The 14,314-nt window shown below is 37.5% G+C and overlaps 1 protein-coding gene across 1 annotated transcript; it reads right to left on the reverse strand.

The window, feature by feature from the left end:
* Window positions 1-5,063: 5,063 nt before the first annotated feature.
* On the reverse strand, window positions 5,064-10,356 carry LOC131055070 (monooxygenase 2). Its single transcript, XM_057989709.2, has 6 exons — window positions 10,078-10,356; window positions 8,771-8,917; window positions 8,614-8,664; window positions 8,162-8,330; window positions 7,091-7,319; window positions 5,064-5,793 (listed from the first exon to the last, which is right to left on the reverse strand). The coding sequence occupies exons 1-6, from the start codon at window positions 10,206-10,208 to the stop codon at window positions 5,249-5,251; spliced, it is 1,272 nt and encodes a 423-aa protein (XP_057845692.2). The 5' UTR covers window positions 10,209-10,356; the 3' UTR covers window positions 5,064-5,248.
* Between the last annotated feature and the right edge of the window lie 3,958 nt (window positions 10,357-14,314).

A 14,314-nucleotide genomic window follows, 5' to 3' on the forward strand; every position in this document is an offset into this window, starting at 1 on the left:
AACATGCCAGCAAGAACAGTTCCAATAATCCCATTAAGAGTGCCAAATCCTCCTAGAGAATGAACACTGAAAGAAAAGGTGGGGGACTGTCTCATCACTATTACAACAAAGAACACACATAGAAGGCCCACAAAAGCCTCACTTACACAAATTATCCTAAGACAACGGTTTTGAACCACCAGCCACAGGAAACAAATACATTTAGGCCAAGCAAATCTATTCCAAACCTATTTCCACCAGGACCCCCCTTCCCCCCCATAAATTTGATGGACAAGCTTCATATAGCCCGCAACAACAAAATACTTCCCTAATGACTCACTTCCCCAAGCTAAAATATCTGGTCCCTCCAAGGAACTACAATTCCAGGATGCAAGAATATGTGCCAACTCATGTCAAAAATCCTCTGAACCCCTAGGTGACCACTCATTCTGACCCTTCCATATGTAACCAACTGCAAGCCTAAAATCTTGAATAGTCTTATAATGACCTACTAATGTCCACCCAACAACCACAAGGCTATCAGAAAGAGGTTGTAAATGAGGATACACAGAAAGAATGGGGGATTACTATCCCACGAATCTAACCAAAAGAGAGCCTTTAAACCCTTGTTACAAATCCAAAAGAGCCCATCTTTAACAAGTTGTGCTCCAGTTTTCAGAGTATGCCATATCACAGAGCCTCTACCCTCTAGCTGGTAGCGGGCAACATTCCAACCATGAATGGTACCCAAATACTTATGAGTAAGGATACGAGCCCATAGTTGATGTTGATTGGTGTACCATCTCTAGTATAACTTTGCCACAAGAGCTTGACTATGCAAAACCGTTGAACAAAGGCCGAGGCCACCCTTAGATTTAGGCCAGTAGACAAACTCCCAGTTAACCAAACTCCACTTAGAAGATTGCAAGTGACCACTCCAAAGGAATTGACGAGACAGGGCATCAAATTCCTTAAGCAAATACATTGGAGCAGCCTGTATAAACCCTCTATAAATAGGAAAAGCCTAAATCATAGACTGAAGGAGAGTAACACGAGCAACAAAAGAAAGCCACCTATGAGTCCAATGATTAACTTTTCGACACATCTTATCCAACAGGTTCTGCCAAAAAGGCCTAAGTTGCCAACCAACAACAAGAGAAATACCCCGATAGATGAAAGGAAGAGAGCCAATTTGGAACCACAGAATATTGGCAATTCTCCTCTGGATAGTTTCAGGGGCATTGAAAAAATAGATTGAAGACTTATGGTCATTCAACCACTACCCTGACCTAGCTAAATAGACATCCAACAACTTCCTAAAGGACTCAACCTCTTGAATACATGCCACCCCAATAAGAGTTGTATCGTCCACAAACTAAAGATGTGAAAGCTTAGGTAATCCAATGCCCCAAGTCCACCCCCGGATCAAACCCTGAGAAACTTGAGACATAATGAAGCATCCCAGGCCCTCAACCATAATGATAAACAAATACAGAGAAAGAGGACCCCCTTGTCGCAGACCTCTAGAAACTCCAAATAACTGTGAAGGCTGGCCATTGACAAGAACATAGAAAGAAGAAGAGGTCACACAACTCAAAACCCAATTGACCCACTCGAAATTGAAGCCAAAGGCTAGGAGAACCTTACGCAAAAAACTCCACTTAACCCTATCATAAGCTTTAGCCATGCCCAATTTGATAAACATAGATCTCTCCCTAGAAACAACCATGGAATGAATGGATTTAGAAGAAATAACAACCCCATCCAAAATTTGTATGCTAGCCACATAACCCCCTTGTTCATCTGAGATCAATGAAGGAAGCTAGATTTTGATTTTGAGTTTTTTTGCAATCAGTTTAGTGATAATCTTATACACAACATTGCATAGAGCTATGGGTCTAAAAAAATCCAGTTGAGTAGCCCCCTCCTTCTTGGTGATAAGAACCAGGAAGGTAGAATTCAAGGCCTTAAGCATATGCTTGCTACTATGGGATTCTTGAACAACTACATGAAAATCCAACTTGATAATATCCCAAAACTCTTGAAAAAATTCAATTGGAAAACCATCTGGTTCAGGAGCTTTGCCCTTAGCCATCCCAAAAACAATTTCTTCAAGCTCAGACATGGTCACCCGAAGATTGAGAGACTCATTCATCAAATGAGTAGCTAAAGATGGGATGCAAGCAAGAATCTAGTTCTCCTCCTCAAGAGCAGGGGGCATATCATCAGAGAAAGAGCAGAATAAATCTAAGTAGCCTCATGAGACATCCCCTGAAGAGAGGTCAGCTGAATGCCATCTGAATTGACCAAAGAAGAAATAACACTCCTCTGCCACCGAGCCTAAACATACTTATGGAAAAAAGTTGTATTACGGTCCCCTTCCTGAAGCCAATCAATCCAAGCTTTCTAAGAAGATCTCCTCACGGATCTCCCATTCCTCCAAATCCTTCAAGCCTTGAGACTCAGCATAGCCCAACACCTTAGTGAAACCAAAGTCCTGAATCTAATGAGAAATAGAATCTAAGCGCTCTTGAGCCCTTCTTTTCCTCAAAGAAAGGTTACCAAAAGACAACCTATTCAATTTTTTATGTTGGAATTTCACAAACTACAACTTTTTGACAAAAGTATAAATAGTCGTACCATAGGCAGAGCCCCCATCACACCACCATTGAGCCATGAGATCATGAAGAGAATCATCTCAAAGCCACATGAGTTGAAACTTAAAGGGAGGATTCTTATGACCATTAACATAACCAACTGAAAACTTCATTGGCCAATGGTTAGAGCCTCACCAATCCAGGATCTCTGAACAAGAAAGCACCCTATCTCCTACCCAATAACATGAGACCAGAAATCTATCTAGTCTTTCTGAAATAACATCCTCACCACACCGCCGATTAGACCAAGTGAAGGCCCCATTAGATGGCTTCACATGAACAAGACCAAGAAAATCCACATTATCCTTAAATAGAGTAGAAGAAGGGCCTAATCTAAGCAATCCACCTCTCTTCTCAGCAAGGTTCAGGACAAAGTTAAAGTCACTAGCTAGAACCCGAGGTAGAAAAGGAGCACATGACCTAACATACCTTAGATGTGACCAAAGATGGGCTTTACCTCGGATATCAATGAGAGCATAGACATTCGTAACCAGAACTATCTCCCTAGATTCCAAACTCGAGGCAGCCAACGAAAGAGAAGACTGACTAGAAATCCACCAAAGAGGAACAATCTTGCTCAGGTCCCAAATGAGAGCCAAACCACCTGAGCAACCCAATGAGCCAATACATTGACACTAGCCATAATGCCACACAATCGGAGCCCGTTGAATCATAAGATCAACAAGAAGATTAGTCTCTTGAATACAAAAAATATCTGGAGAATGAACACCCACCAACTCTCGAATAGCTTTTTGACAGGAGGGGCTAATCAACCCCCACACATTCTAGGAAAGAATGATCATTTAAGGGAATGTGAAAAGTGGAAATCTATGGTTTTCACCAACTCAAACTCCACTAACAAATACCCAGCTGATTGAAGCTTTTCTTGATCCATTTTGCTTCCCCCTTTAGAGGTTTCCAAAGAACTTTTCTTATGAGGTTGCTAGAGTAAACCTAGAGCTTGAGAAGATCCCCTGGCCTTACTAGATTTCGAAACCTTTTTGGCCAAGTCCGCCAAAACAACATCATCCTGCAAAAGACCTGAGTCATCTGAGTTGTGCCCCTTCTGACTAGAAGAAATTTCTCGAGGGGTCTGGGGATCCTTAGATACCGAAACCTCGCAATGCTTCCCCACAGACATTCCCAAACCCGCTGCTCTAGAAGACACATCCATTGGAATTTCTTCCTCTAATGCCAAAGCCTCAAAGCGATTAAAATCCTCCTCACTCTGCCTATCCTTAAGGGACCTCTTTTGCCCTCTGCCTTTAGTGCGAGGTTTAATTGACACAAATCCATCCCTTGCATAACCCCCTTGTAAAACAGGAGCTTTACCATTATCTCCCTTATCACTCTCTACATGCAGGGACCTAGAAGAATTATTACCAGCAGTCGGTCTGTTAACACGAGGACACTAGCATTGAAGATGTTTGTATTCATGACAAACTCTACATCTGAAAGGAAGTTACTCGTAGTCCAACTGTTGAACCCATGAAGTTGAGCCTAAACATATCTCTAAAAAGTCCAACAAAGGGTTATTTAAATCTACCTCAATACAAATACGAGAAAACGAAATTAACTTTTTATCCAACGTTTGTTGAGAAAATGCAACGGGCTTCCCAATTAACTTAGCAATCGGGCGTAAGATATCCTTTCTCCAAAATTCTAATGGCAGTCTCGGGAGATGAACCCAACCTGGAACCCGTGAGGGTAGATCTTCAGCTGAATTAAAACCCATATGCCTTGGTTTCATAAACAAGCCAACCTGATTAAAAAAATAGGGCCCTCCCTCAAAACCCCGATTCCTATCTGTAATACTGGATAAAACAACCATGAAATAGCTGTTGGCCACTAACATGATTTCCATATCCCCTCAACCTGCCAAGTCCGCCGAATCCAGGCTTCCAATGTGGACAGAGAAATGCGAATCCCAAGGAATTTGCATATCAAGGCATGATTACTCCAATATGCAACGTCCTCCACAATAGATTTAGGAGGGATAACCAACAACGGACGATCTTGGCTTCCCAACACACAACCATTAACTTTCTTAAGCTTAGACCCCTTGCCAACAGCCAACTTCTGTTATTGTTGGACATTACATATTAATCATATAATTAGTTATTGGAAAATAGGGGACATGACATGCCTACATCTGTTATTGTTGTATTATGGGGATTACTGGGATCACTTAATTATTTTTGGTATTTACCCTTCCCTTATCGGTGAGTATCATCTTTGTGCATCTTCCTTCCTTTTTTTAACTGTTTCTTACGTTATTAAATTTATCCATTTCGATACATTCAAACAAGGTTTATGGTGCTGATCAATAATATCAATATTTTAAAATTGCAAAAGGTCTTAGACCACACAAATGGGTCTGACAAGTCTCTAGTTCAATATTACCCTTCATATAGAATACATTTTGAGAGGCCAGCAATCCCATAGTTCACAAGGGATTTCTTCTCTATATATTTGCTAATGTTTTGATAAAGATATTCATTTATAGCACCAAAACTTGAATTTAAAATGCTTGGAAGCTGTACTGCAATAAATGAATCCAGGTTGATACATTTGTAATAGGCATTATAACTGTAGAATCGTAGATAATGATTTTAAAATGATTCAGTGGTTGCATAAAGGCTTCCACAATCATAGTGTGCATGACCTAAAGCATTCCCAAAAACCTTGGCCATAATTTTCTCTCTGAGGAATTTCATGAATCTTCCTGATCCTGGTTGCAATAAGCCAGTTATGTAAGATTTAGTCATCAACATAAAGACCCTCCACTTCCTCTCAGTTACATATTTCTTCAATGCTGTTTGGATTCTTGTTTTTTCTTCATCTTTGGTACCAATACTTTTTCCATGCATTCCTTCTGCAAGGCATCTCCCCAGAATAACAGCATCCTCAAGTGTCGAACATCCACCTTGTCCAATATGTGGAGTCATTGCATGCATTGCATCTCCAGCAATAGTGACTGTTCCTTTACAGATTCTCCCAAATAACACTGCCCATGGCCATCTGAATCTGAGAAGAGTAAGAGTGGGTGAATCTGTCTGTGTTCTTAGCACAATATCATGATACTCCTCTGGAAAACCTTTAAGTGAATCTAAGGCTTCTTGTATGATAAGCTTGGGATCCCGTGCAGTCTCCAAGTCTGTCAAGCAAATTCTTGTTATGCATCAATGACAAATTGATTCAACATTGAAAATTAATCAAAAAGAAAATTCTGTTTACGATGAATTGACAAACCCTACTCTGGAGAAAAATGCTGATAAAAGCCCTCTGCCCTCAAATCCTACTCCTTTATCTAAAAGGAAAGCTCCCCCAATTAGTGTTAATTCCTCTTAGTTTGATTCTAAATCTGGGAGGAAAAGCAAGAAGAACCCTACCATTCAAGATAAGAACAAAACGGAGGACTCGAAGATTTGTAAAGGTAAGAAGGGCAATGTTAAGAAGGATAAGGCTAATTCCATGGTGGACTTGGCTTTTGTTATATTGGATGATAAGGGTTCTGAAGATGTGAATAAGGAGAACTTGGGGGGAAGAAGGTCCGCAAAATTGGCTTTGGCCTCTGGAGGTGTTAAAAATTGTCAGATAAAAAGATGAAAAATGTTGATATTGACTATGGGTAGGATGTTAATGAAGAATATGTAAAGGATATCAATAAATAAGATGAGAGGGATGTTAATGAAGAGTGTGACGAGTAATTTTTCTTCCTATGTCTGATAATGAGCCCTATTGCAATTCCGAGGAGACTGCTGCTATCCCCCCTCAGGATGATGCCGAAGATTCTCTCTCCCCAAAGAATGTGATTGATGACTTTGGAGATGTAGAGAGGACTGTTCTGATGATGACACCAATGTTGAAGAAACCAAGGAGGAGAATCAGAAAAATGAACAGAATGATCTGAGAGAAGATCCCCTGGATATTTATTATGCCGAGATAGAAGACCTCCAGAATAGGGTGAGACATTGAGATGGCTTAGGAAGACAAAGGGAACTGAAAAAGCTGTGAGAAAAAATGGGAGAAAATGTACAACACACTGAGTTTGTATCAAAACAAGTTAGTGAAAGTGGATAAAGCTTTTAATGGTCTTGCCAAAGTTACTGATGGCATTGTGAAGAAGTTGGTGATTGTCGTGGTTATTCGTGAGTCAAGGCTTAAAAAGAAGAAAAGGATTCAGATTCAGGAAGAAGATTAAGAGGTTGCCAGAAGATGCTTGCTGGGAAGAGACTATGAGCTTTCTGTCTAGGATTAGAATTATCTCTACTAGTTTGTTTCCTGTTGTGTTCTGCTTTGAATCTGTTTTGCTGTTCTGGTGTTGTCATATCTTTTTCTGTTTCTTTGCTCTGATTGTGGTAAAGCTTATGTGATGTGTTCAGGGCCCTTCTCTGCTTAATCAATAAAAAATATTGAATATTAATCAGAGCATTAGAATTGAATAGCATTACCTTTGGGAACTGATTTTCTATTTAAGAACCAGAAGACTTCTGTGTCATTGATTGGAATGTAACCAACTCTTACACCATTTTCTAAATTAATATATAATCTTGGCTCAAAACTATGGCCTTGAGGGTAGACGGACAAGCCACGGCTTGTTGACCTTCCCAAAAGCCTGGTGGGTTGAATTCCCAACCAACGCGAAATGACTGAATTTACTCCATCACAACCTATCAAAACCTGTAGCCATACATTACAACAGATATGCTCAGAAACTAGCCTTCCATACGAAATTTTGGATTAAAATTGTGAACAAATTAAGATAACTATTTTGTACTTTGAATGTCCAGGAACATAAGCAATCCTATCAATACAGGCTGCTTTAGTCTTTTTTGAGCCAAAAGCAATGGGATGATACCATCGTACCAGAAATAGCATTTTTAAGAAGCAGAGGTCACTGAAGACGACTGAAAATAAAACAACACCAAAATAATGGATATCAAAATGACAGAGCAAAGGAAACTTCCAAACAAGTTACTTCAAGTTTAAAATCTCCAGAACTCACAAGCATACAAACATGATGCTTGACAAACATCAACCTAGAGAAAAATTGCATACTAAAGAACTGACACTACCTTAAAACTCACACCAGTTAATCAAATATCAAGACTGCAAAAAGAAAATAGACATTGGCGCAATAAAAAGAATTCACACAACCCACAATAGAGGAATCAGAAATGTCACATGAAGATGATATATGTGGGTGGAGAAAAGCCCAAGAAACAGAATGCCATTCAAAATATTTGGTGCATAATCCTCTACTGAAAGAGTTCTAAGTTCATCCAATAATCATTAATAACAATTGTAGCGATTTCTTTGCAGACGACTAGAGGCAATCTTAAAAGTCTTGGAAAATAAAACACAAAAAAGTAAATATGCAAATTCCATAAGTTCATACAGGCCTGAGATAATACATAATAGCAACAAGAACAGAATTATACAAATTTATAAAGTCAGCTTTTCAAGAGTCTAAAATCCTTCTAGAAACTTAGTTATTTGTTTAGTGGGCATTTATGATTCACCTTGGCTTTGATATATGTACCATCTTCCAACGCTATGGTGGGGTAATCAGAATTGCTACTTCTGAGTACAGCCACGACTCTGGAATTAAATCTGATGGCTCCTGAAGGCAAGGCTGCAGCAAGCGTTTCAATAAGAACACTTCTTTTCACACAGCGAACTTCATGATTCCTGTCCATAACCCACAACAATGCCTTAAACTACTCATTATGCGCCTTCTTTTATGTGGTGTTCTACCCAAGATAGAAATCAGAAAGAAGTGCAGTAAGCCGCAAACTAATCCTTTTATGGGGAAGTTTTTATCCCAACTCATCCCATTTAAAAACCCTTGTTTTGATGTTTAACATCCCAATTCATCTCATTTAACTGTCCCGATTTTCTTTAATACACTGATTCCCATTTTATAAAGAACAATATAATAAATCCCATGAGGATAATTGCAGGTACTACTCACCTGTATGAAACTTTCTTGTCTAACCCATCCTCAACGCAGACCATCCTTGAACTGATTCCCAGCAGACATGAATTCACATTTAATTCAAATGCAGACACGAATTAATGAAACAATAATACAGTACATTTTGCAGAAGGGTTAAAGTTACTGTTCTTGCCCTAGCAAGCGAGCATGTCTTGTACGAAGGTCTTCTGCAATTCCAAGAGCCTCCAATTCCTTCCAAGCATTAGTCCAAAGGTTAAGAGCTGCTCCTGTTGTTCGCAATGAACTCCCTTGCTCAAGAACTAAGCATTTTAATCCCACTCTGCAAAACAACATAATGCTAATTAATATGTCATCCTAATGATGGTTCACTAAGTGCAACCTAAAATATGTATTCTTTAACATCTTTCCCACGAAAATGTTCTGCAACATAAGGACTTCTCAAGGTTAAAGTCCTTACCAGTGCATTTAACCAGAGCTTTTGGAATGACTTACATGAGAGTTTTACATTGGACACGTTGGATTGAACATGTCACGAAAATACAATTTGGATATATAATGGAAATTAGAAGCTCAGCTTTCGGAATGACTCACATTAGTGTTTTATATTGGACACGTTGGATTCAACATGTCATGAAGATACCATTTTTATATATATAATGGACAGTAGAAGCTCAAAGAGTCCAAACCAATTTCTAGAAGAACCTTTGTTCTGTTATCATAAACTGTAGAAGCTCAAAATCAATTATATTAGTTTATATTCACAGTTAATGATAAGCTCAAAACCAATGATATTAGTTTATATTCACAGTTAATGATAATAAAATAAGGGTTCTGGATTTTTTTTAAACTTGAGTTCTATTATTATAGATTGTGAAGGTTCAAAATTCTAGAATTTTTGTTTTATTATTATGGATTAAGGAAAATCAAAGTCAAAATTTTGAAATTTTTATTCTATTATCATATATTATTGGAACTCAAAATCAATTTTAAAAAAAAACTTTTGTTCATTAACAATAGACTATAAAAGTTCAAAATCAAAAGAAAATTCCATAAGAATATTATCATAGATTGAAGAAGTTCAAAATCAAGTCAAAATTCCAAAACTTTTATTCTATTACTCTGGACCATGGAAATCAAAACAAAATTTTAAGAAGAATCTTTGTTCAATTATCATGACCTGTAAAAGCTCAAAACCAAAATAAAATACCAGAAGAACCCTTGTTCTATTATCATGCACTGTAGAAGCTTAAAACTAATTTTCTAGAATGGACTGTAGAAGATCAAAACCCATGATAACCTTAATTGTTCTTGGATTATAGAAGGAAAGAAAACAGTAAAATATCTTTTAACAGCATGAATTTCGATTTTAGTCGAAACAACACCAAGAAGCAATCCAAAATATTTTTGAATAAATTATAAGACTTTTGATTTGCAAATCCAATAACTGTGTCTAATCTTTTAAACAGTATTGTCTTGTACCTGTAAAGAGCAAGAGCAGTGGCCAGGCCTCCTATGCCTCCTCCTGCTATTACAATACCTTCATACTCTGAATGGTTATGGTTATCTTCTTCAGCAACACTGCCATGTTGCCTTTGTGATGGCCTGTGCATTGTATTGGTGTTCAAATGTCAATGACCGATTTGAAAGCGCAAATTTATTTATCATTGCAGATTCTATCCCAGATACATTGTATTTGGGTTGAAAATCGGCAGATCCCTTGCATAATAATAATAAGATCCCTTTCCATATTGAGGGACCAAGTAATTTTGTGTGTATTAATTATCAAAAGGGATAAAAATAGTACCATTGACTTCCGCAGCCAACACTAAGAAAGAGAGGACAAAACATATTCCAAATGTGGGACTCAAATAGGCAAGTTTGTTTTTTAAATATTATAAATAAATATTATTTAATTTAAGTGTTGATGTTTATGGGAGGTAAAATTAGTATCTCATTTTTTTATTTAATTTTGCACTTATTTAAGTCTTTTTTTTAATCTTTATTTATGGTGTCATATTTTTTTCTAAACATTAAATTTTGGTATATATCAGTCCTTCTAGAGAGTAAGCATAGGAAAAATGGTTTATTTAATATTTATTATTGTTCATATATTTTCAATACTAAAAAAATAATTAAATATTAAACTATTTTTTCATGAGATTTGTGTTCTCTGAAAAATACAGCTCTGAAAATAATTAGCCTCTTATGTAATGAATAATACCACAAGTATTCAATGATATACAAGCTAAGTGTCCAAATAAACATTTTCCAACACCTATAGCTCCAGCTTCATCCTCTTGAAAATAAAGCAATCGTCATCATTAAACGTTTACCTTCAAGAAAAACATTCACATCCATTTCTTAGCAGTGTTCCACGGGCGTTGGGGATGGGGGGACGCGGGGACGGGACAAGGGGACCAAGGGCCTAAGTTTGGGGACGGCGGCGGGGGGTGGCAGGGTGGTGGTGCTGATATAGTTATACATATACATATAGTACTTGAAAAACTAGTTTTGAAAAGATGTATGACAGTATTATAGTATAAGAATTACATTTCAAATGAGACTATAGGAAATTTGAAATACTAAATCTAAATACCAAGATTTCTTCAATGCTAATTGTGTTGTACTTGTTATATGGAGCCTAATCAGACTCAAAGGTTAAATTTTCCCTACTTCTATCGGCGCAGTTTCCCCCTATATTTTTCAACGGGGGTTTGGGGGCAGCGCCCCCAAGTTGGGGTCAAGGGCCAACGCCCCTTGCGCGTTCCCTGTTGTGATACAGGGCGGGGTCGAGGGGTAGCACCCCGCGAGACCAAAAATACTTTTATTATTTTCTAAAGGCGTCAGGTGTTATTTTTCTATTGGCCCACGTCCAATTAGGGTTACCCCTTAACCCCCAAAAAAGTCACATGTTTATAAAAAAATGCTTTTTTTGTTTGCTTTTGACGTGGGTGATGGGAGACGTCTGGGCATCTCCCCGTCCCTCGAGAGATGTCTGCACGTCTTGAGAGAGACGGGGAGATGTCTCCACATCTCCACATCTCCCTGGGAGACGCGGAGACGTCTCGGCATCCCGGAGGCGCTTGGGTGGCGGTGGCGGGACGGCAGGGGATGTCGCGTCCCCGTCCCCCTGTCCCCAAGACGTTTCTTACAGGGGGACGTGGCCAAAAAGGGGGGGGACGCGTCCCTGTGGAAAATTGTTTCTTAGGCACCAAGGAAAGATAAAAGCAAAAGACTGCTTTGCCCATTTCCTAAAAGATAGGGATCGTTCCATATCAGCTTTTCTACAAAATAAGAAACATGTTTAGAATGTCACCCCTCCAAGAACCCATTGTCTATCCAACACCCAAACTTTACTATTAATTGTGTTTTTTAAATAATTAAAAATTAAAATATAATGAATTGGTTTTTTTTAAAATAATTATTAAATACAGTCAATGGTAAAATTTGGGTGCTGGGTAGACGTTGCCCTCCAAGAAAACCCACAAAGGGAATGGACAAAGTGAATGGAAAATTAAAGAAATAATAAAAAATAGAATAAATAAATAATAAAATAGACCAAAATTATTAAATTAATTATCAATATTAATACTCCAAGAATGAAACACCTTAATCCCAATAGCCTTTGGATAAAACCATTCCAATTATGAGATCTTTCCAATTTCAAAGTCATCACATCCAGTAATTTGTGTTTATATAATTGTATTTCATTCTCTAGAACATTAATTTCTTTGCCTTCCCTGTTAATTATTTCTTCAAAGAATGTTTAAGGATTCTTAACCATGAGCAATATTAGGCTCTAGGTTACATTGAAGGTGGTGTTGGATTCGATAGTACAAAGCATTTACAAAGCCTGATCTAGCATCACCTTGAACGGATATTGAGGGCAACTTTAATGATAGAATAGGATACCAGTATCCCTCTACAAAGGCTGTATTTTGATTTGATTATGATTCACATGGTTTTCCAATAACAACTTCTCGAAAGATTCTGAATCCATGATAACAATAAACTCCCCTGCACTCTTTTACAAACTATTTTGTTGTGCAAGTCACCTGTATATGACTGAGGAATAAAAACAAAATCTCCTGTGTACAACTCATTTGGGGTCATTGCTTTTGGTTTCCATTTGACAGGGCATCAAATCATCACTTGTCCTCATTTTGGTGGAGGAAAACAGAACATCAAAAGAGATACCATGCTTTGCAGGTGGAAATTGGGCATCTGGCACAAATTAGTCAATTGCTGTATGGATCTCGGATGAAAAACCATTGATTTGATAGTTCCCTGAGTTTCTTGGACCTATAACATAAGAAACATGGGATGAAATTAAATATGATTGAAATTCAGGCCTGCCTTCAAATTTCTTGGTGACATTTTGTCAAGCAGTTCACAGCATCCTTGTTTGTATACGTTAGTACCAGGATAGTGGCACTGGCAATTACAGCATCTGGCTTCTGGTTCGGCACAACCACTCTTTTCACGAGCTCTTCCACATAATGGCGTGGGATCTAGATGATCACAATGGCATTTTATAACCGAAATTAGTGCGTTAAAAATGTACAGTTCTCACCCTATGTTGTGTATGCTTGGAGACATTCCGTCAAACAGTTCGCACACCTTATCTATGCTTACACATGTAACATACATGCCTATGCAAGGCACAGATATGGATGATGCGTGAAAACTATTTTATCTCTGTGTACCCCTTCAACCATTACAAATAACTCCTTACATACCAGGTATAGGATGCTGCAACAATGTCATCTCGTTTTGGCATTACGAACAACAGTTTGTTTCTCATTGTTGAATTGTGAGTTAATTAATCATATAATTAAAACTTAATAAAACTGGATTTTAAATAGGACAGTCACAGTTTTGTTTTTGTATTGAAGAAGATTTGAATTTAGATGTTTACAATAAGACTTTGTCATTAAATCAAAAGTCTTTTGACATCATAAACTATAATTGCTAGTTATGTTTTAAAATTTATTAAATCAAAAGTCCTTTGACATCATAAACTATAATTGCTAGTTATGTTTTAAAATTTTGTGACTCCACTTGTGTATGTATTAATAGACTTCAAGTTGGCAATAATGAGTAAAATATGTACACAAATCAATTCTTGAGCTTCTTGGGAGGCATGTGGCTATGCAAGAACTTGAGACTGTGCATCGAGTTTTTCAATTCATTGTAAATTTGCACTAGCAAATTGATTATAACTACAATAAGAAGTTAAACTATACCAACATGTTTGAACCTATAGAACCCTTGAAAGATTTTTACTAACTTTTTGAACCATTTTGTGACTTCGTGAAACTATGTGTTATGAGAGAATATAGATTCTTAAATGTCCCTTGAGATGGTACAACTATCAAACTACATCAAGAATTTATATTTCTATCACTGTGATGTGATCGACATTAAATCATTCACGCATAGATTATCAAGTTGATAAGATTAAAAGCCCAGCTTGCAATTGCAACCAATATTCTACAGTTTTGACTTGATATGCAATTTGACATTGGAAAATTATTGGGAACATTTACAACAATGACTAATTAACATATACATTAATGTTTTTGACTTGAGCAATCTAAGGCAACAAATAATTTTTAGAAGTGAGTTGGAATACTAACAAAAATTTACGAAAACAACTTGATTACACGTTTGAATTAACATAAAATGTTTAAAAAATTTCAAGGTTAAAATTAAA

The sequence above is a fragment of the Cryptomeria japonica genome, chromosome 5 (genome assembly GCF_030272615.1).
Source record: "Cryptomeria japonica chromosome 5, Sugi_1.0, whole genome shotgun sequence".
In the NCBI taxonomy this organism is placed as follows: domain Eukaryota; kingdom Viridiplantae; phylum Streptophyta; class Pinopsida; order Cupressales; family Cupressaceae; genus Cryptomeria; species Cryptomeria japonica.